The 23900-nt window shown below is 31.8% G+C and overlaps 3 protein-coding genes across 7 annotated transcripts; 2 read left to right on the top strand and 1 right to left on the bottom strand.

Annotated features, from left to right (window-relative positions):
• The first annotated feature begins 1486 nt into the window (after window positions 1-1486).
• LOC117214016 (BRCA1-associated RING domain protein 1-like) lies at window positions 1487-8066 on the top strand. Of its 2 annotated transcripts, XM_033459815.1 has the most exons (10): window positions 1487-1637; window positions 2004-2145; window positions 4896-5084; window positions 5312-5465; window positions 5554-5640; window positions 5707-5903; window positions 6089-6313; window positions 6409-6518; window positions 6594-6712; window positions 6785-8066. In XM_033459815.1, the coding sequence occupies exons 2-10, from the start codon at window positions 2135-2137 to the stop codon at window positions 7157-7159; spliced, it is 1467 nt and encodes a 488-aa protein (XP_033315706.1). In that variant the 5' UTR covers window positions 1487-1637; window positions 2004-2134; the 3' UTR covers window positions 7160-8066. The 2 variants fall into 2 exon arrangements, with proteins under 2 accessions (XP_033315706.1, XP_033315705.1); XM_033459814.1 differs by lacking the exons at window positions 1487-1637; window positions 2004-2145 and adding an exon at window positions 4494-4564.
• On the bottom strand, window positions 4193-23448 carry LOC117214018 (iron-sulfur cluster assembly 2 homolog, mitochondrial). Of its 3 annotated transcripts, XM_033459822.1 has the most exons (4): window positions 23136-23448; window positions 22741-22962; window positions 22446-22659; window positions 4193-4208 (listed from the first exon to the last, which is right to left on the bottom strand). In XM_033459822.1, the coding sequence occupies exons 1-3, from the start codon at window positions 23237-23239 to the stop codon at window positions 22485-22487; spliced, it is 501 nt and encodes a 166-aa protein (XP_033315713.1). In that variant the 5' UTR covers window positions 23240-23448; the 3' UTR covers window positions 4193-4208; window positions 22446-22484. The 3 variants fall into 3 exon arrangements, with proteins under 3 accessions (XP_033315713.1, XP_033315714.1, XP_033315712.1); XM_033459823.1 differs by lacking the exon at window positions 4193-4208 and having other exon boundaries at window positions 22360-22659; window positions 22741-23046; XM_033459821.1 differs by lacking the exon at window positions 4193-4208 and having other exon boundaries at window positions 22360-22659.
• Window positions 8493-19126, top strand: LOC117214015 (protein masquerade). Of its 2 annotated transcripts, none has more exons than XM_033459812.1 (11): window positions 8493-8635; window positions 13180-13490; window positions 13789-13822; window positions 14398-14858; window positions 14938-15126; window positions 15276-15399; window positions 16810-16989; window positions 17204-17459; window positions 17616-17893; window positions 18344-18498; window positions 18947-19126. In XM_033459812.1, exons 1-11 carry the CDS (start codon window positions 8518-8520, stop codon window positions 19112-19114), a joined length of 2274 nt encoding a protein of 757 aa, XP_033315703.1. In that variant the 5' UTR covers window positions 8493-8517; the 3' UTR covers window positions 19115-19126. The 2 variants fall into 2 exon arrangements, with proteins under 2 accessions (XP_033315703.1, XP_033315704.1); XM_033459813.1 differs by lacking the exon at window positions 8493-8635 and adding an exon at window positions 11021-11093.
• Window positions 23449-23900: the final 452 nt, after the last annotated feature.

Below are 23900 nucleotides of genomic sequence, written 5' to 3'. Positions count from 1 at the left end.
GTGACCCATTTTTCATCGCCAGTCACCATCCGCTTCAAAAATGGGTCGATTTCGTTACGTCTCAACAAAGAATCGCAGGCATCAATTCGGTCCAAAAGGTTCTTTTGCGTCAATTCATGTGGCACCCATACGTCGAGCTTCTTCTTGAGACCAGCCTTATGCAAATGGTTCCAAACGGTTTTCTGGCTAATCTTCAGTTCCTGGGCAATGGAATAAGTGCTCACATGCCGGTCCGACTCGACGATTTCCATGATTTTATCCACATTTTCGACGATTGGCCTACCAGAGCGTGCCTCATCTTCGACGTCCATATTACCAGAACGGAATCGTTGGAACCACCGCTTTGCTGTTGCATTCGATACTGTACTGGGTCCATAAACAGCACAAATTTTTTTGGCCGCCTGCTCCGCCTTTTCACCTTGGTCGTAGTGGTACTGAAGAATGTATCGAATTTTCTCTTTTTTTATCTCCATTTTCGAACGCTGTAACACACAACTGGCTTCACCGAACACAAAACTGACAAAGAACCTTTTTGATGCGTAATATCACCTTGAAATCGGTGTATACTATGACTCGATGCGATGTGCACATCGTGAGATATGGCTCACTAAAGACATCTAGCGAAAAACGCTCAGAACTTTTTACTTAACCATATGTACAGCGAGATTTCTAAAAGAATAAAACAATGCTCAAAGAGTATGACAGTGAAATCATAAAGCATAATAAAGGCACTGTTTGTTCAAACTTTATGCGGTGGTTTTGACGTTGATGTGCTTGATTCATTTTGATTTATTGAAGTGTACTAGCAAAGCAAACAATTGCAAGGCATTGATAAATCGTGTTAAAAACTGTAAATAGTTCAATTTTAACATATTTTCACGTAATACTAACATATTGCGTATATTCGTCCGGTTTTACCGATAATAAAAAAAGTAATTGTTTTTAACTATTACGTTCATTATAAAAAGAAGTCTCTATTAGGATTTGGACCAACCTCTTTCGGATAGGCAAAACGATACCGTGTGCCTTTTTTCTTTATATTACATTTTTGTCAGTTATTTTTATTTTTGTCAATTATATTATTGCATTATATAAAAAGATACAAAAGAAATTTATCTACACTGCCGAATGTAAATATTAGCCTATCTATTTGTCATATTTTGTCAATATCAGCGTCACTCGTGTAAGACATAAAAGCTTTTCATTAAGAACGTAATCTTATTCGTAATTGTTACTGAACATTATCTTATATATGTTTTCTGTTCCTCAATTTCATCAATTTCACTGTTTGAATACGATAAATTTGCGCGCGCTCGTATATACGAAAATCGAGCGCTCCTATTGGTGCAATATATTCCGAAGTCAAATCGAGCGTGACTATTGGTGCAGAATATTGTCAAATAAAATTGAGCGTTTCTATTGGGGTTCCTATTGGAGCGTTCCTATTGTTACGTCAAATGTAGCTTTCCTATTGGTCCGAAATATTGGGATGTCGTAGTTTCGTGTCGTGAGGTGTCATTGTAGTCTTGAAAGTCGTGGAGCGAAAATTCGTCTCGTCGACCGTTACCTTGTCATTATTAGTACTTTGATTTCGACTTTATCAACATTTCTACACTTCTATCTGCTTCATTTAAATAGTACGTTCGTATTTAATCACTTATTAATCATAATCTTAGTAAAATTAAGAAATTTTCTTTTATTTTCATCATTGACTGCGTACTTGACAAGTTACAATCGTCGATAGCTCATATTATCGGCCTTTGAGGTATAATTTGGGTTATATTATTACTTTATTTCACTGTAATTGGTTTCATTATTGTAAACTATACATTTCTTCTTGATAGTTAAAATGATCGAAAATTCATATTACCGGCCTTGAGGCAGACTGTGGATTTTATTATTTCTTTATCTTACTGTAATTTGTTTAGTTATTGTAATGTTATTGTAAATTATTGATTTTTTGCCATACATTTATTTGAAATTGTTGGTTTTCTTTTGTACAGATTATTGTCTGGTCACGTGACTGGAAAAATAGAGGTTCACATCACAGACGCCACAGATGATTAATAATCGATAATTCGAACTGATACGAAATGGATGACACATTGATTAATAATGAATTCGTTGGTTTCCCATGCAGATTTGGTAATGATTGAGTTATAACAAAGCAGACATATGTACGTGATTATTTTCTCTTTTCATTGGATCAATGATAATATTTGCTGTATAATTACTATGCGACTTACAATTGATATATAGATATTATTTTCTAAATAATTGCATAATTTGTTGAAAATATTAAGATGAAAAAATCACTTTTCAACGATTAATGTTTTATATCAATATATATCAAATTATATGAATTATTTAATTGTTATTAGAGAATCTATTACGAAGTTATTATATTTTTACGTATTTGTACGAGAAAAATCAGTTTATTATTTTTTCGAAAGAATCTGCGTAAGATATGTTCAGACATGTTTCGCTGCAAGATTATATTATACTCTGAATCACTTCAGGCATGTTTAGTTAAGAACGTTTAATTTATTGTAAGCATTGTCGAATCTTTATAAAGTGCAGCATAATATGTTAGTAAAAACCATATTTCAAACTCTGATAACGAACATTCGCAATTGGATTCTTCCTGAGGAAAGAATTGATTTTATATTTTAGAATATTAATAAATATTTGAAAATATATTAGAAGATATTTTGCAATACATAAGCAGTTTGAATTGTGTGTCAAACTCGGGTGTCGGAGGCGTCCCGGGACGTTTTCTCTAGTGTAGGTTCTTGCGCCCGAGTCTTATGTGTGAGAATCGTGGAGTGAATATGTTGGTGTGCATGTTTTGTCATTTTTTAAATATAGGGCTAGGTAGGATAGGTAGCACATTTTCTGGTGTGTCTGTCAATTATAAGTAGGTAGGGTCGGGCAGGTTGACACAGTCTCTGGTCGGGTAGGCGCGTTTTCGCGTGTTCAACCAGTTTCAGGAAATTTCGTTCGAAAAATCGACGGTGAAGCTAGGCACGAATGGAACATGCCATCGTCTCTAGCTTTACCTATCGATATTTTTAATTTCGCGGTCGCGATCGCGAGTGGGTTTCGACACGAACGTTTACGTATTGCTCGAGCATGCACATGCGAACGGACAGCGATCTGCATGATGCCAACGTACATGTCGACCCATCGTCATGTTGGGCTAATCGCGGTCTTTGAAATTAGCGTTGCGAGTCTAAATTTCGTGTTATCAATTAGAGTTACGAAAAAGTACTGATTCGGTTTGGATTAGCGTTACGATGGGAAGATGATCGCGTTTGCTTTAGCGTTGCGAGTTATAAGATGTCGCGATTGTTCTTAGTATTTTCTATCGTGAATTATTAGAATTTGTCGAAAAGTAGAATTTGAATTTGTCGCGTTTTCTTTTATTTAAAGGCGAATTAAAATGACACGTTAGTTTTGAATTAATTTTTTTTTTTCATTTATAGATAGTAACTTTATATTAAAATCATTTTAAGATGTAGCGTTGCGTTGATTAATTGTCGCGTTCTTATACGTAGTGTTGCGTCTATGAAATGCCCAAATTTCTTCCACTGGGTTTGGGACATATAATTACTAATTGTATCATATAATATGATATAATTATGAATTATATAGCAAATAATATGAGTTAATTGGCTGCTATCTCGATTATGTTTTTTGTACTATTTCTAACTTTGCTTTGTGTCATCGTACAAAATTATAGTTATAGTACAGAATTATATTATAACAATTAATTTCTCTTTCTTAGGCAACTTACAATTAGTTTCATTATTGCGCGATTTTGTCATTCTTATATTTGTCTATCTCGAATAGAAAAATAGATATGAACTTTTCCATAGAACCGTACAGTTAGATAGGTTCTTGTAGCGTGGAACTTGATAGATTCTTGTCTATGCTAGTGTGCGACCAAACAGGATAGATCCCTAATTTTATGGGTCCTTGTATATGCTAACATCAATTAAACTCAGCACTTGGTTGCATGGTGCAGCACTAGTCCGGGAGCAACCAGCTCTATAAGCGTGAGCACTCTTATTTCCTTTCTGGTGATGTGAACGAGTGTGTGCTGTTTATTGTGAAGTTCAACAGTTTAACTCCGTTTTCGTTTCAACAAACAAAGACTTCTAACGCCTTAAGGAAAAGTGTTTCTATATATATATCTATATATATATTTTGGTTAAACTTCGGTTTAATGGTTATAAACTCGAGGACATATACACATAACTTTTGAATTACTGTGCTCCTAAAGTTAAGAGTTGCATTTTTTGAATTTTACACATTGAAAACTACTACAGTCATTTTATATCCATTAAAATGTATTCTTCAAACTTAACAAACTCCTTAATCACGCAAACTATAATTGGACTTGGTATGGTTAACTTTTAATAGATGCTTATAAAAGGAATGATAAAGAAATTTTTTGAATATACGTATATGTACTATAGTAATAATTGAAAATGGACACTTCATGGAAGAACACTCGTGACGCTTTAAAAGACTTTGCAAATATGTTAAAGTGTAACAAATGGTAATATTTTACTTAAAACAATTAACAAACTTATATCTATATTGTCTTTTAAATTTTCTCAAATTTGTGTGTGTGTGTGTGTCATTTATATATATTTTATTTTTAAGTTCCATTATTTATTTGCTGTATGAAGATAAAATTTGAACTTATTTTTACAGTCTTATTAAAATTGTTTTTAATATTACAGTTAAAAAATATGTCCAAAAATTAACATGCCTGATTAATTATAATAATACATTTCATATTTCTTACATAGTTTATCTCATATATTTAGCATTTTTTAAAATGTATAAACAAGTATGTTATAATTTTCTTTACTTTTTTTGTGTAGTGGAAATGAGCCAATAAATGCAACAAGATACACCAGTTGTGGTCATTTCTTTTGTAAACAGTGTGTTGGGAATGATTCACTATGTATAATATGTAAGATACCTGTACAGCCCATTGAAACATGTAGCGATCATGTAATTGAGAGTCTTGTATCTCATTGCAATAATATTGCAGAAATAATACAGGAAAGGTATTATAAAAGTCAAAGAATAAATTTTCATATTTCTGTATTTGCATTCTTTAGGATATATTTAAATTGTTTCAAATATGCGAATAAGTGTATCTAATCTTATGAGACTTTATTAATATCTGATTATAGTTAATTCCAAAATTTTATACTAAATATGTTTTATACATACAAATAAAATTTTAATATGATATGCTCTACTCAATTTTAAATTAACATAAATTTAATAGAGATTTATGGAATGCAGCCACAACTTCAAATTCGATACAGTCACCTAACAGAATCAATTCTACAGTATGTAATTTAAAATATCGCATACCAAAAAAAAATATTAATAAACAGAACAGTAAAGGAGAAACACAATTACATACTGCGTGTTTGAAGGTAAATTTTTGATGCTCATATATATAATATAATATAATAAACAATTAAAAAATAAAAGATATGACTAAACTTATGAAATGAACATTAGGGGAAGATACAAGAAGATCATATAAAATTTCTATTAGCTGCTGGTGCAAATCCAAATACAAAGGATTATAACGGTTGGACTCCTTTGGTAATTATTACATTATAAAATAACTTTTTAAATTGAATATGAATAATGAAAATATAATTTGTGCAGCAAGAAGTTGTAAGTTATGGTTATAGCGACATATGTTATTTACTACTAAAATGTGGTGCATTACCAAATACACCTGGTGAAGGAAACAGAACGGCGTTACATGAAGCTGCTAAAGCAAATAGATTGTCAGAAGCAAAACTGCTATTAAAATATTCAGCTAACAAAAATGTGTATGATGATTATGGAAAAAGACCTATGTATGTGTTACTTAATATTGATTTATTAAACTGTCGAAGTAAATATTCTATATATTATATACACATATGTCGATATTCTCAATATCTGTACAAAGTTGTTAGTAATATAATAGTTATTATATATGTAAACTTCTCTTCTTATTATCATTCTATATTTTCATTTCATGTTATATGTTGTATTTTAGAGATTATTGCGAGCCATACAGTAGGATGTGGAATATTTTGAAAGATGAAAATGAATTGGATAATGTACTTGAAACCACCGAAGATCTTAGTCATACTTTAAATAAATCACTTTCCATGGCATTTGATATGGTTGTTATATATATGTCAGATTTACAAGAAAAGAATAAAAGACATCTGAATGAAATAGCGTCAAAGAATAAAATTAAAATTGTATCTAGATTTCAGTATGTCGATGATATTTTTAGTCATTTTATAGTATATAGCATTATATTACATCTTTAAATGTAGGAGATTATAAATATTACATAATATATTGTAGATCATCTGTGACTCATGTCATAGTAGAAGCTAATAGTGAAAATGTCGTACAACCGTCATATGACGTAATGATGGCACTTTTACACGGAGCTTGGTTACTTAATACCGAGTGTAAGTTTGTTTCTAGATTAATACCTTGTGTACAGTTATACAAATAAATTTTTATAGCATCTTTTGTCATAAAAGGGATTCAATTAGGAATGGATATAAGCGAAATACTAAAAGGAGATTTAGAAATATTTGAAGTTAGTGGCACACCGATTAAAGGTATCCCAAAGAAAGCTAGAGAAAATGCACAAAAACAGGTAAAACTAATTGCAAACACATTGTGCAGGAAAATTAAATAATACATTGAATGTTTCTGGTTATTCTTTTAGAATCCAGGTCTCTTCAATCGATGTTATTTTTATTTTGCGTGGCAGTCAAAAAACGTTTATGCAAATGGTATACAATTAACAAAAGAGGCATTAATAGCACTAGTACAAGAGGGTGGTGGAACAGTTTTGAAAAGAGAACCAAATCCAGAAAATATAAAAGACCAGGGATTATTTATTCCTTTTCACATTGCGAATGAACCTACTCATTCTTTATATAAATGTACACATTATATCATATATGTACCAGAAAAAGATGAACCACGTATAAAATATAATATGCCTCATATAAAAACACTTCCGCTTATATGGCTAATTGAATGCATAGAAAAATTTACATTAATTGATCCATTGCAATTAGGTCTACTTAAACTTTAATTATTACTATTATTACTATTATTATTACTATAATTATTATTATTATTACATGTTTTGTGTATGTAATTGTATTTTGTGTCTATAATTGCTGTACTAGAACTAATAAAGAAGTGCTATTAACTAGTAAAGTGTAATTTTTATATCGAATAGAATATTGTATATTTTGATATAATTAAATATGTTAGAGAATTTGAAAAATGTGACGAATTATTTAAATATACTAAAAAAAATTTGTTTTTACAATTAATAGTCTTGTAGAATATTGAAACAAATAATAGGGTTTCAAGTTATTTTCTTGTTTGAACTTTTTAAGGAGACGTATGTTAATGTAGTACTATGATTACGAAGGATTGACCGTTGCGCAAAGAACGATAAATTCCAAAGGGAAATATCGTACGGTATCCCGTACATTTACGGGTAAAGTACCGCTAGTCGTGCACATATACTTACATATACATGCGGTGAGAAAGAGAGAACGGAAGAAAAAAGTTATAGGGGAGTGAGAGAGAGGCAAAGAGGAAGAGCAGTGCGAACATGAAAGATAGGGAAAAGAGAGATTCCGATATAGTTGAGATCAGATAATGAGGAAAATCGAATATAAGTAAAAATTAATAAATTAGAGAATATATAAAGCAATAAATAACATAAGACAGTAATTAAATTTAATGAAAGAAAACCGAGTATAACGATCATCATCGAAATGGTTTACGCCTATTTGTGTTATATGTTAATGCTATTACACTAATTTTATTGATAATATATGCTAGTAAATGGCTCATTCTTCATGGTTTGTAAACATACTTTGATTCAAAGCTGTTTGTTAATCTATTGTCAAAGAAGTGAGTAAGGTAAACAGGAAAGAAACATGTATATATTACGGATTACTAATAAATTGTAATAGCAGAATTGTACATATTTAAAATATCGTGCATAAATATCTGATGTTAATGCCAACAACCCTTCCCCCTCTTTTTGAGTAATTCTTAGTGAGGTCGTCGACGATCGTTCTCTCTATTTCTCCGCCTTCGTTCTTTTCTCTCCTTTTTCTGACTGGCGTAAAAGAGGGGACCCGCACCCTGACCCACAAGTGGGCCCCGGTACCTCCTCAGTCAGTCAGTCAGTCAGTCAAACAAGTCTAACAGGCAATGCGGGCCCACATAATACCGTGGCTGCCGAACTCGCGGTAAAGTAGTTTGACACGCACGTGTTCGAACCGGGTAACGACACAGTGTGTCTTTCTTTAACTGTTTTTGCGGTTACCTTTTTAAATTGAAGAAAAAGAAGCGGAAAGAAAGAAAAAGAGGAAGCAAGAGACAGAGAGAGAGAGAGAGAGAGAGAGAGAGAGAGAGAGAAAGAGAATGAGGAAAGCGAAGATGATACTAAGAACAGTCCCTGGGGGCATCGTCCTTTTCCTCCTACTTAGCGGATCGATCGCTGCTCAGGACGACGATTCTTTGGCTGGCACTTTCTTGTCAGGTAAATCAATTATTTCTTCTCACTTGGATACTATTGCATTTGTAATTATATACTCCTGTAAATTTAACATTTTCATAATATTTCGTTCTCATTCTTGAATGGTTTTTTACTTTTATTTGCGCTTTTTAATTTTTACACACAACATACACACATATACATATAGCTTGATGTATCAGCTGCGAACAATAAATGATAAGGAATATCTAATTCAATCTTATATTATTCCATATATTTCTCGATTTATTAAATGTCTTTCTTAAATTTTACTTATCTATTTATTTTTCCATTCTTAGAACGAGTTGTTCGCTATATAATTTTATATAATTTTTAATTTATTTATTCTGCTTTCTCCTTCCCTGTAGAGAGATTTGTTATGCTATTTAGCTTATGAGTAAATAGCGATATATCTAAAATATTGTCTCAAGAAATAGAAAGAATTTTCAATTACCAAATTTGAAATGTACATTTTCCCTCGTAGTACAAAGAAATTTTTGATCGATTATATAAGTAACAACATTTAGTAAAAGTATATAGAAAATAACTGCAAATAAAATTAGTTCGTTGCAGAGGAGGTTTCGAGAAATAGAAATTCGCATGCGTGAATGTATGCTGTGTACGCTTGTATAGATAGTATCTGGAAGGATGTGATTGTCCTACTTAGGAGTTGTACAACGCTATGCGGATGACGCTCAAGTTCACTGTTGGTGAGAAGGCCATTGGCAAACTTGAAAAGTACGCGATGATACATATGTATATACTACGTACGTAATTAGCAATTGTTCGAATTTCCTGTCTTAATGAAAAAAATGAGAACTAAAAAATTTTAGATGCTTCACTAGCTTGTCGTTACGTTGTATCTTTTTTCTTAAATGATTCATTTTTAAATGACCAATACAAAGATATAATTCAAACATTATGTAACAAACATTGATTTTCAAATATTTTGATATTCAAAATATACAGGGCGAATCATTTAATTTTATCACTTTAAATTTGCTTTGAAAGTGGTTATATAAAAAATCTTTTTTCAAACAAAAGTTCTATGGTATCGAGGGGATTGTGTAATATAATAATTGGTCTTTTGTTATCTCCCTCTTTTATTTGCATGTAAAAGTTAACTCGAGTTCCACGAATGTAACGTATAATACTTGCATAAATTATGAAGGTATATGGGCCAAAGAAGCAGTAATTATTCTTTAAATGATCGTCTATATAAATAATCCTTAAAGTCAATGCAAGTGTGTGATCGTAGTAATTCGATCGTTCGTATGTTCGTGCATCGTTGGCAGCTCGCGATAAACTTCATTTTTCGCATATTCTCGGAAAAAGTAGTCTAATGAGGATCAGGTCCGGAGAACGAGTCGCTTACGAGTCCTGCAGGTTCAATCCATTCAAGGTTCAAGGTTCAAACCTTACACATTCATTGTACACAGCAACTGTTGTGTTGGTAACACATTGTTAAAGGAGTTTCACATGATAAATTATCTAACAAAGTGACAGTGTTTCAGATACAAAGATAGAACATTTCTGTCCTATCAGTGAGCCAACAATAAAATGTACTCGTCTGAAGTTTGTAAATGTGAACGTGTGAATAGGATATTTGGTAAAAATATATTATTTTCGTTTATGTAAAATATCTTCTTCGTCGCAGTGTTTCACGTGCTGATAATGCATTCGTTGTGATCAGTGAATTGAATCGATTGCCATGATTGCTCGTAGCAATTATAGTATTAAAATACCTTTCGTTTCTTACTATTTTTAGTCGTTTTACGTCTCGTATTGAGAAATTGCTAGATTTTCCAAACATTTCACTAAGCATTTAAAGCAAACAATATTTTAACGCATACAGCGATTCGCACTCATAAAATTGTCTTCACAAGCACCGTAAACGACGACTGTATCTCGGTGTTTCACTATTGCTTAATCTCATTGATACAGAAATATTTTTCACGTTTACTTCTGTACTTTAATTTACTACCAATAACTTTGCTCTAGATGTCTAGTCGTGTTTGTAAACGCTCTAGTCCCCCTTTGCATAGAACGACGAAATATCTCGTCACGTTAGGTCTTCGATGACACGATTTGGACGAGATACCTCGCAATGCCGTGTCGTTTATGTGATATTTTGTACTTGGTATCTCGCGACGTAATATCGTTCGTGTGACGCTTTGGGCGAGATATGTCGCACATCTTTTCATTAGAATTCGAGGTATCTCGTCCATAAAAGTCAATTCGTAAGGCACTGCGTTTGTGAACATCGAAAAACGGGGACGCGAGTTATTTCGTTCAATTCGTTACTTCGTAGAATAAAATGTTCTTTTCGAGAATATAAAGCTTGAATATCAGTCTAGTGCGCACATATTCGTCAAATATATCGTTAAACTATATCGTTAAAATTTGATGTTCTTTTTATTTTGGAAACATATTTCTAGTTCCAACGAAGACGTAAAGAAAAAGCGTAAGTTCAAGAGCAGATAATTTCGTCTGATCAGTTACCTTCATATAACAGAGAATTATCTTTCCATGCAATTTTCTAGAGTTGAAAAGATATAGATACGATGTTAACGCAATCGTACAACGCTAATTGAACATGTCTACGGAATATAGATGTGACTTTATTATCGATCTAAGACAATTATGTTAGAAATGGCACGTATGGTATCAAAAACGGTCATGCGATTAAGCCAAGCTGTTTAATTAACTACCGTTATGTTTGTTTGGGCCGTTATGCCTGCTAAAGTGAAAACACCTAGAATTCTACGCTATGAGACGAATTTCTTGAAATTTACTTACTTAATCATTGGAAAAATCTAACGATCGTTGTTCATTAGCTCAAAATAAAAAGTTGTACGTTTTTCCTTCGCTGTAAATCGTTGATTTAAATAATATACGTATATTTTCAATCGTATGGCGCGTTCGTCTCATTTGTAAGAACGTTGCGACAGTTGCGAAGCGTATTTGTGAAACGGCACAGTAAAAATTCTCAGCCAAAACACACTTTCTGCTTCAGGTAGTTATCGTGGAAAGACTTAAACGTGTAGTTTTATTTAATAGGCAAAAGAAAATAAGTTATCGTCACTTTTTAAATAAGGAGATACGCTCCAAATTACATAATTTGGCCTTATTTTAATCAGAAAAGCCTCGTAGTCACTTGGATAAACGTTTCACTTGATAAAGATGAAAAATGAAAAAAGTCTATTCTTGCGTTAATACCGTCTCATCGATACGTTTCTTTTGATCAATTCGACTCTCCGAACTCTTGCTCCTTCACTCGCGATGTCCTTTTCTACGTTCGATCTCGAGCCTAATAATAATTAGGATCGATACACTGGATTTTTTGAGCATTTGTCCAATTTTTACCGCGTTTATTTGGTCTCCATATCGGCAACATTTTTAAAGAAATTGTTTTCCACGATGGCTTCTCACTCCGTAAATCGAATTACATCCTCGTATCATTATCACTTCTGTATTGATTCATCATCCTGCTTTATGGCTGGTTGTAAATGTTTCGAAATTAGTTCCCCTTTCCACTTTCTTGATACACACTCCAACTCTTCTATCGCCAGAATGAATGCTAAATTTACTCTCGTCAGCAAAGATAATGTTATTCTCCCATTGACTTTCTTTTGAAATAAGCTCTTTTACGAACTAAGATATTTTTCGTCTCTTGAATCAACGAACGACCTTCTTCTGACAATGTACATATTTGTCCATTGTAGTCCTCTCCTTGCAATCTTTCGTTTCTAATCGTTTAACGTTTTTTGAGAGTGCACTGATTCTGCGTTCCTTCTTCGGCATTGCTGTCAATTTTCAAACATTTATCCGGAAGCGGTTCTTCCATAATTTTTCCCATAACAGTGGTGAGCGAAGAGGACAGTTTCAAGGAATTATTAATTTCGTTTAGAAGTTCACCAACTGTCAAGATCAAATTCAATCACGCTTGACCATTTCATTTTATAAGTGGAGCGTAAGATTACGTATGCAGGAATTTCTCTTGACTCACCGTGCCTTCGCACCTGTACCCGATAGTTGATGTTGAATTTATAATACACGTGTTACTCATTATCGTGCATAAAAATATCTCACAAGTAATCTTAGCAATAAGATATTATTAAACAATTGTCGTTTCCATTGAGTCAAAAATTTATAAATATCAAATGCTTGAGTATAATATTAGTAGAATTTCTAGCGCGATCGACGTTCTAACTTCGCTAATTTTTTAATATTTGTACTAAAATTTATGTGTACAGCTTTACAAACTTTCTTTAACGGATACATATTGTTACTAAATTATAATATGTAAAATACCCCATTTTAAGTACCTTGAATATTCTTAGATACGTAAAAAGTCCATTTCCTAAAGTTGTTTGGTATCAAGCAAGTCATAACACGTCAGTAGTAATCCTTCTGTCGTGAGTAGAGATTTTAATGATATTTGCATCTTCGACACGAACGTAACGATCCAGAAATGTGGTGGACAGGTACACGAAGTGACAGGAATTTCATTAAATAGATCTCACGTGGATGTTTTTATTTTTTCTCAGGTCTATTAGATTCCATAACAAGTACAGCCAACAGTGCAGACTGCCCAGGTGTGTGTGTACACGCATTTGCAACGTTAATATGTTACGAAGTTCTTGAAGATGTAGAGTGCCCTACTAGTATGCGATGTTGTATCGAGGCACCTATAAATGGTACCGGAACTTCTGAAAGTGCCGCCCCTCCTCATGGCGATGACTCTACTTCAACTATTATCACTACCGTTAAGACAACGACAACTACGAGCACAACAACACCTTCAACAACTACAGCACTTACGACCGTATCTTCAACAACTTCCGTAAAAGCTACTTCTGTATGTTCACAAAATCGTATTCTTCGAAACAATAAATATATTTATTATGTCGTATAAGTAATAAATGCATGTTTGATATCTCAAAATTGACCACTGACGTCTTCGGCGTAATTATTATTACAGAATAAAGAATACACGGAATGTCGTTTCTTTAAAAGTGATCGAATTCATATCGCAATTGCCTCGTTAAATAGTGGAACTATTATTGTCGAAAAATTGATACGCATGCAAATAGATATATTCTTTAATATCTGAAAATAAGGACTAAAAGTATATAAACACTTTACTTATTTTTCAGGAAAATCAGAAAGAAGCAGTGAATAAAACATCATGTATGTATTTTTTATCTTTAACTATATATTAAAAAAGCGAGATGTTATAGTAAAATATAAAATCTTTATATACCTTCTAAGCTTCAAGTAACAATCCTTTTCAAGTTTCGAATTTTGTAAAATTGTACGATATCTTTCCATTTTTTTTTCTGAAATTAACAATTAAATTTTCATCCAACTGGTACATAATCACAGTTAACGATTAGAGTGGCTATTCAATCGTCAATTAGATCATTGGTTAATCATTGCAATCTTCTTTCTTGTGAGACTGACGTTTTAATCTCTAACGAGTATCACCTCGGATCTCGTATGAATCGGTTTTAATTGTTAATAGCGTTCATTTAATATAACATACATTCTTAAATGTCAAATAGAACTCAATTTGGAATTTAATAACTTTTAACTTGTAACGATTAATTTCTTCAAATCGTAAGCATCGGTCAGTTAAAACGAACGAGGTAACTTTTACCAATGGCTTTTAATCAACCAGTGCCCGATCCTTTCTCAAGTAAAGTCATTTAATATTTTGCAATCAACGATCCAACGGTACTTATCACATAATTATTTTCTTTTAGCAAAAACGTGTTCAGGAATTTGTATGGCAGAGAGAATTGCCGATTACTGCGATGCGGTTCTGGTAATAGACACCCTTTGCAAGCCAGGATATAAATGTTGCGTATCCAGAGATGCGTTTGGGGATTCACCTCCTCCGGAACTACTAGTCATTGACCGAACGAATTCAAGTCGCATCGATGAAAAGACTGGTCTCAATACATCTTACAAAGGTTCTTCGCCTTTTACAACTGTAAGATCAAATATGATTACTTCTACGAGCATAGCCAGCACTACGATAGCAACGACTACTACGATAGCGAAACAACCAACAACTACGACAAGACCAAAGATTACGGTGAGAAAGCCGTGTAAAGGTGAATGCGTTAGTGGCTTCTTCGCTCTTTTATGCGATAAAGTGGATGGAGAAGCTGAATGCCCCGATGATGGATCTTGTTGCGTTATCGACGCTTTCTTAAAAACTGTAAGAAAGTAAAGTCGTTGAAAAATTAATGTTTCTTAAGAGACAACTTCGTATTTACGACCATAATCCGATTGAACAGGAAACGACAACAACAACGACGGTTGGACCAACCACGAAACCGCCGGAACCAAAATTACAACCATGTCCCGGATTTTGCTTGTTAACCATTATGGCAGCCTTCTGTGAACGGCCAAACGCAATAATAGCGAAGACTTCGACTTGTCAATCCGGATATATTTGTTGTGACAACACGAAAAGCTCGCCGCAGGTGATTCTATTTCTTTTTTACGGTAGAACCCTTTCAATGGAACGATTAAATTGAGGCAAGTAAGATATTGGATAACCCATACGAAAAAGAAAATTGAAATTACTCGCACATAGACGGTAAACGTAGTGACACCATCTTCTCCGTATCAGACACCAAGGCCAAGGCCAAGGCCCACACCGAGACCATCGATTACTACAGTTTCTTTACCACGAGACACACGCGCAGAGTGTCCTGGATCGTGTATTGTTTCCTATTTATCATTCACTTGTTTCAGTAAGTATTTATCCTTCTCTTTTGTTACTCCTACTTTATTCGTTTGAAAACTTATCGTTACCATAAAATATTAATTGCGTATGTTATACAGCTAATAACTTCGTTAACGTTAATACATTTTTCGCAAATATGTTTTCGCTATATCTGCATCGTGTATTTCGAAATCGTCTCGCTCTTATTTTCATCGATAACATATAATGTAAAATAATAATAATAATAATAATAATAGTTATAGACTCCCTTAGAAATTCATTTACAAATCCTTTATTTATTTTCTTCTTAGCTTGTGGTAAATTTTATTTTTTATTTTATATGTACTGTCTTTTAAGCGACTTTCAATTTTAAAGAAGCGAACAATTTGCTTTGAAAGTCTTAGTAATTTTAATTAGGGTAACTACTGATTTAATTTAAGGTAACTACTGATAAACTCGTTAGCTGCACAATTAGAATTCAATTGACATTTCCAAGGAAAAGAAGACTTCGTTTCGTCGATTCCGTTGATCAGAAATTACCCAGAATTCTAAATACCAATCCACTGAAGGTCAAGAGCACACGTTTAATATTCTCTCGGCGCACTTTTTCTTGAAAATTCCTTTTCTTCGGTTTGACAACGACACAGTACTTCAGGATTGACTATTCGATTATTGAATCGTGACAACTGATTTTCTAATTTATCCTTTAGAAACTCTTATTTTATGACGTTATTTCTTTACGCTATTGAGGGCGACAGACACGAGTTTCTAAAAACTCTGACTAAACAATTCTGTCTTTCCTTGATGCGTTTTGGCATGTCTAAGCAACGAATAAAGACTCAAAAATGAAAAATAATTTTAGGGACGATACTACGAATTATTTGATCTGCTTGTACACATTCTGACGATAGCGGTTCTGCATTTATACGTAGCTAGATGAACAGTGTATCAAAGCGACATGATTTATTATTCACTGTAAGGATGCAAAAAGTTAAATCTATCTTTGTTCGAGCCTCTTTAATTAGAAAAATGCTAACCCTCGTACAAAGCCTCCTTTCAAGTCGTTTTCGGCCCTCCTTTATTCGAAAAATTCGATAAGGTAAAGATAAAAATTCCAGTAACGTGAAAATTTTAACACTTTCCTTGAGTTTCCAGTTACCGAGATTCGACTTTATTATGAATTTTTCCGTTTTTTAAGATAATGATGCAGCACAATTTTCGAAAGGACAGATAGCTTTAAAAGTTATAAAACTTCGATTCATGACTCGTACAACTGTTGTAAAAATACATAAAATTCAATTAGTTTTGTAATATTTATCTCCATTCCTTCTGCCTATTTCGCTGATCTTTTAAAAGTTTGTGTAGAAATTTAACGTCGGATTTTATGAATTTGTTACGTATGAATAACATTTCTCATTGCTTTTTCTTTTCTTTATAGGAAACGCTGAACTGACGAATTTGTTTAAATGTAAGAAACAAGGGCATCAATGTTGTGCTCCAAAATCATTGATACGAGAAATCAACGGTGGAAATTCTAGCGAAGCAATTTTGACTAATAGAAATGACACCATGTATGTTACTTCGAGGCCATACACAACACCATTTACAACAGCTATATGTAAGTTATACATTGATAACACTCAAGTTGAAGATTTATTCAAGATATTCGTACGAGCGGTTTTTAATTTATCTTGCAATTTTGAAAGATTTCGTACAACATACTACCGTATACAACGTTGTATTTATTCATAATCGTGTATTGTCTTTTAATACAGGAATGGAGAATTTAAGCAAAATTTATTTCTATGTAAAAAATTACGCTAACTTTGTAGATGAAACAACAACGATGATGACAACTATGAGAAGCCCCGTGTACAGTAAATACGTGTGTGGTGTAAAAGGAACCTCCCGCGGACCGATTCAAGCACGTAGTCTTGAAAGAGGAGCACGCGTTGTCGGAGGGGAAGATGCAGATGCCAATGAATGGTGTTGGCAGGTTGCCCTGATTAATTCCTTGAATCAGTACCTCTGCGGTGGTGCACTAATCGGCACGCAATGGGTCTTGACAGCTGCACACTGTGTAACAAAGTAAGTTTTATCGTGATCAGTATGTTTTGAATTTTAATACATTTACCACTATATAATATTAACCTACTTACTATAATCTTTCAAAACGTTGTAAAGTTACAGACAATGAAAAAGTGGACATTTAAAATGATTATATTACCTCGTTTTTACTTGTAGTATTGTACGATCTGGGGATGCGATTTATGTAAGGGTAGGTGATCACGATTTGACGAGAAAATATGGAAGTCCTGGTGCTCAAACTCTGCGAGTGGCGACCACTTACATTCATCATAATCATAACAGTCAGACTCTTGATAACGATATAGCGCTATTAAAGCTTCATGGACAAGCAGAGCTTAAGGACGGTGTTTGCTTAGTATGTTTACCTGCACGAGGGGTTAGTCATACAGCTGGTAAACGATGTACCGTCACTGGTTATGGATATATGGGAGAAGGTAAGATTCCCGTATTGTTTTTGTTCATTATACATATGTATGTACACGTAGCAAAGTTCCGAACAAATTGAAACTTTTTAACAAAATCTTTCATCAAAGTTAGTAGTAAATAGATTTTGTTATTATGAACGTTGTCTGTTGCTTATTTCTGCATCAACCGATTTCGATGAAATTGTCGGCATGTACATACGTATATAAGTTGACATAAATTGACATAAATTGTCAGGTATTTTATTACAGCGCGCACTACGACTGTGCGTAGTTAACTTTTACTTGATGAGTACAATAAAGAGTCATTTTCTTTGTGAAGTAAAGCATAATAAAGCATATTATCAAGATAATTTCTACATAATTCTATCCACTTTTACCAATTTCATATTCCTGAATATACGTATTTTCATGTAGAACATATATGTATATTTAATAAGGTGTGTCTACTTCTGTATGTAGCTGGTCCTATCCCGCTTCGAGTACGAGAAGCTGAGATACCAATTGTAAGCGACGCAGAATGTATACGTAAAGTGAACGCCGTAACTGAAAAAATTTTCATCTTGCCAGCAAGTAGTTTTTGCGCTGGTGGCGAACAAGGAAACGATGCATGTCAGGTAATATTAATTCTGCTTTATATATATACATACCATACAGTGAAATCTGCGTATTCGCGAAAATAACTCACAAAATCGATTGCAAATATAGCTGATAGTAGTAGTGTACACCACATACGATATTCATCTATGGCTCATTTATTGATCAAGCGCAATTAGATATTAACGAAAGTAACCAATAACTGTATAAAATAGTACAAATTCTGTGATAATGATACAATTCCTATGTGATAAAGTGAAATGATTTTTACTTTTTTTAAATAGAATGGAACGATATTTTCTACATAGATGAGAAATGAAAAAAATAATAGTTCGTACATTTCATGATATTTACTATTTATTTGCAAATATAGTATGTTTTATTGGTCAAGTTAATACATGCAAAAGCACTGTTTATATTTTACTTAAACAATTATGTATAATAATTGCAAAAGCTAATATTTGATAGGGCGACGGTGGAGGTCCTTTAGTATGTCAAGATGACGGATTCTACGAATTGGCTGGACTGGTGTCATGGGGTTTTGGCTGCGGAAGATTGGATGTTCCTGGAGTTTATGTCAAAGTTTCGGCGTTCATTGGTTGGATCAACCAAATTATTTCCGTAAATAATCTTTAGCTTTTTTATGTTCTATTAATAAAAGTTAAAGTATTTATTTATTAAGGAAACATTGTAGTACCTTTACGCGCTTGATGACGTAACATCATTATGTTACGTATCCAGCAAAGATATCTAAGAAACATCTTTTTAAATATTATTTAATTATATCGATTAAAATATATGAGAAGAAAGAAAAATCTTTTTGACGCATGGTAAGAATGCAACAATTCGTGCAAAGGAATTTAAAATTGAGAATGTTACGATACTCATACTATATTTATAAATATCGTAATACTTGATAATTACCTTTAATAATTAAAGGTAACTAAAAATTTGTTTTAGCAATATGGTTTTATATAACTAATGCAGTAAACTTCCGTTTATCCAATTTTTGGAATACTTGAATCACCACGCTTCAAACATTGAATTATTTTCGCCAAAGAAACAAAGAAAAGATAACAAATACGTATCTATAATTTTTTTTGAGCTCTAAAGTCATTAAATCTTGGTAAGTAAAAATTACGTACTTTTAGAATACCAAAAACAAACTTAATTCTTAAAATTTTAATATCATGACAACAAGGTATAAATAAACATTATATTTATTAGTTATATATAATATATTTTGTAAATTTTAATAAATCTTGTTCCTGTAATTATTCAAACATAATTTTATAATATAGGAAAAACGAAAGTTTATTGTATCTATCAATTAAATAGAATTTTTTAGAATTTAAATTTTAATGTCATTGGTAAAATATATATAATAAATAAGCTTAATCTATGATTTCCTTCTAGTAATTGTGCCATCAAGTGCGTCAATTTTAGATGAAAAAATGTTGTCTTAATAAAGATTCTTAGATAATAATGAAAATTATACAATAAATTATAAAATTATTGGTAGACATAAATTTACTCGAAAAACATTAATTAAAAGATTATATAAAAGTACAAAATACTCTAATTTTGTAAAATACTAAATATAATGTAAAAATATTAAACATTAGTGTATTATTACAATAATACATATATACGATACATATGTTAAATATTAATAAGATACATAAAACAGATTTGATTATTGTAATAATTATAGCAACCTTCAGACATTTCTTATGAATTTTGTCGAGCATAGTTTGAGTAATTAAATATAAATCTTTTTACTATCGCGCATAATATATGTCTGCATATAATATGCGTAGAACTACATATATCATTCTGTCAGTTGCTTGTCACTTATTTTAAACGTTAGACAAAATGTTAATAAAAAGATAAAACATAATTTTAATTTTTTTTGTGTCTTTACCAACAATTTTATAATTCATTGTATATATATGAGTATATACATGTCATTTATTTGTATTAAATGACATATTACAAGTGAAAGTCAATTTCATAGAAATTAAAACGGTTTTGTTAAGGCCAAAATATAGTGATATTTAATTACCATAGCAGAGAATATATATATATAATGTAATTTTTTAATAATAATTTATGTAAGACATTGCAACTGATATATGTATGTATGTATGTTTATTTTTATTATTATATATGTATATTCATCAGTTTTGTTTTATGAAATTGGCTCTTTATTTTATATATATGTTATGGGCGAAGGCTGCAAGACATACAAAATCGGTTTTGTCCAGGCAATGTCAGCATTATGCACCGCTGCCTGGCAAAGTCTGAAGAAATAGTTGAATACGGAATATAGTTCAATATAATACGAACAAAATTTACATTTGCTCACCATTGCGTGAACAATGTCGGGGATTATTATGTACTTTGCGAACTTTGCCAGACTTGAAATATTGGGAATAATGATAACTCAGTCTGGACAGCGCTACGCTAAGTTATACCTGTTTTATTAATCTCAGTCACATCATTTCTTTTGAAATTAAATATCGGTATTGGATTAGGCATATAAAAATCTCTGGCCCGCAATTCTTTCGCCAATAGCATGGGAACGTCTACGCACGGAAAAACACGCGCGATAATAGTTTTCGGTCGTAATTGTGATCCCGTGCACAATCGGTGAAAGAGTTGCTAGCCAGAAATTTTTATATACCTAATCCTATACCGATACTTCGTTTCAAAAGAAACGCTATGACTGACGTGCGATGAATAAAACTGGAAGAACTTAGCGCGACGCTGTCCACTTGGATTTATCATTATGCACAATACCGACTTTACATTTCAAATAAATAATAGTTTCCGACATTGTCCACTCAATGATGAGATATTGGACTTGGACCATGTTCGCCATTGAATTATTTCCCCTGACTTTGCCAGACAGCGATATGCGGTGTGTAATGCCGATATTGCCCGAGCAAGGTCGATTTCGCCTGTAACATACATATACATACATTGTTCAATATTTACATTATGTAGATTCAGTATATTTGGGGACAATATCACATTGCTTTGTACATTATTGCATCACTCATAATGTATTCTTCAAGTTATAATTATAAGAATGTTTTATCGATTTAAAAAAAGAGTGAAAATATTAAATGTGAATATCAAAGTTAGTTATTAAGTGCTTTAAATCTATAAAACATTACTGTAAAACATTATTGTAAAAAATCTTTTATAATTCAACGTAAATATTATGTACCTTTAAAAACTAGACGTTATTACAAATATAAATTTTTTATTACAAGTTAATAACATAACTTGTTATCGAATCTAGATGCATAAGAAAAAATTGCAGAATTCGGATTATTTATATATTTTTTGGTCTACGGTCTAGAGTAGAATTTAGGCTGATAATCTAACTTATTTTTAATGTCAATTATTTTTCCACGAATGCAATATAGGAAGATAAAACATTAACTTACAAAAATTGTGACATCAGTCCAATCGAAACAATTAGCCTCCCAAAATGGATCACTGGATTAATATGTAAAAATTACAAGTTATTTTAAGGACAAATATAGAGAAATTCAAAATTTTATAAGTCATTCAACGTTATTTGCGAAACCTCATAGTCGAGAATCATCTGTTTTCATCTTGTTTACGTCTTGTAAATATTATTTTTATTAGTAAGTATACGATTTAATAATTTTAAATAATTAAAATAATAATGATAATAACAATTTTAAAAGATAATAGGGAAAATGAGTATCTCAATCAGAATTATTAGCAACTTTAATTATTAACAATTCACAACTGACAGACGATAATTATTTTTAGTAACATATAATTTATATACTAAGATCATTTTTAGTACTTAAATGTAAGATATACATAAAATAATCAAATAAATTAGAAAATTTACAATTTTGACAAAAATGTAACAATATTCTTAACCATTTTATTAACACAACAACAACAAATATATCTATGCATACATCTAAACTTCTTTACAATTGAATTTACATGAAAATTATATTTTAATAGAAAAACTAGCACCACAGCTACAACCTTGTTCAGCTAATGGATTGTTAGTTATTCTAAATGCAGAACGTATCAATTCTGTGTGATACTCTATTGTCGATCCTTTAATATATTCTAAAGATGTTGTATCTATAACTACTTTTGCACCATCCTTTTGAAACACTCTGTAATACATCATTGCATTTAATTAGCTACCAGTGATACTATAGTCACATAAATATTTGAATTATTTTTATGACACTTACTTATCATTTTCATTTATGTTTGTATCCAAATCAAATTTATATTGAAAACCAGAACAACCTCCCCCTTCAACTGTAACTCTTAAATAAGCATTATCATCTGTAATTTCCTTTAAACGTTGAACACAACTGTCTGTAATGATGATATCATTTTCGGTTTTCAGTGCATTTTCCGTTACTGTTTTATTTAATAATGAATCTGTAGACACATTGTACCACTGAGAACTACAAACAAAAATTAATTTCCAGTTCATTGCAAACATAAAATAACACTATCAAATTTTGCCTCTTATGAATGAATCTCATATTCTATAATCAAATCAAAATTGTTTCATATGAAAAGAGATTCAAATAAATGCAATATAAATTAATAAACAAAATATTAGTTTAAAACTTACGTTAACAAACGCGAAAAATATCGATTTGCAGCAAAATTGGAAGAAACATTCCAAATCGCGCGTTTCAATTTCGCCATGTTTTCAATGTTTTGTGTGACAGTCATAAATATATAATATTATAGACGTGAATAAAATATTTATTTGATAAAAACAGATTTGTCACCTAATTCGTACAGCAGACAATATTGTAGAAAAATTCTTGATTATATATATTAGTGAATTTATTGTAGAATGCAATTTATTCCTGCAAAATACGACAACTGATGGTATATAAGAACAAAAGTAGTATTTGTTAGGATAATTGACATGAAATATTTATAACATATTCTAATTTTTCATACTTTAAGTTGCATACACATAATATTGTTGCATTACTGTGCATCTGCATTGCATAGATGCCTTAATTGTCCATAAAAATTAAGCGCGAATTCTAGACTGTTTTATAAAAATCACAACATAATCCTATATATTCGCTTGTGTTATCAATGCACAATATAAACTCTTCATTCATAAAACAATTTACTGTTGTTTATGATAGTAACCTTAAAAACACTTACTAAAATAAGAAGTTAACAATACATGTAGTTAGCTCATAACAAAATTGAGTTAAAATCGGAAGATTTATTAGTTAATACCTAAATTTAGTCAAATTTTTCAATAATGTAATTCGTTAAAATTTTGACTAATTTGGCTGTAAATTTTGACTATAAATTTATTTGTATTTTCTAGAGGGGTGTTGATTTTTGAAGACGGATTCACATGTCT

This window comes from Bombus bifarius, unplaced genomic scaffold, assembly GCF_011952205.1.
Source record: "Bombus bifarius isolate JDL3187 unplaced genomic scaffold, Bbif_JDL3187 scf7180000009145, whole genome shotgun sequence".
In the NCBI taxonomy this organism is placed as follows: Eukaryota; Metazoa; Arthropoda; class Insecta; order Hymenoptera; family Apidae; genus Bombus; species Bombus bifarius.
This window is presented reverse-complemented; position numbering and strand designations above follow the sequence as displayed.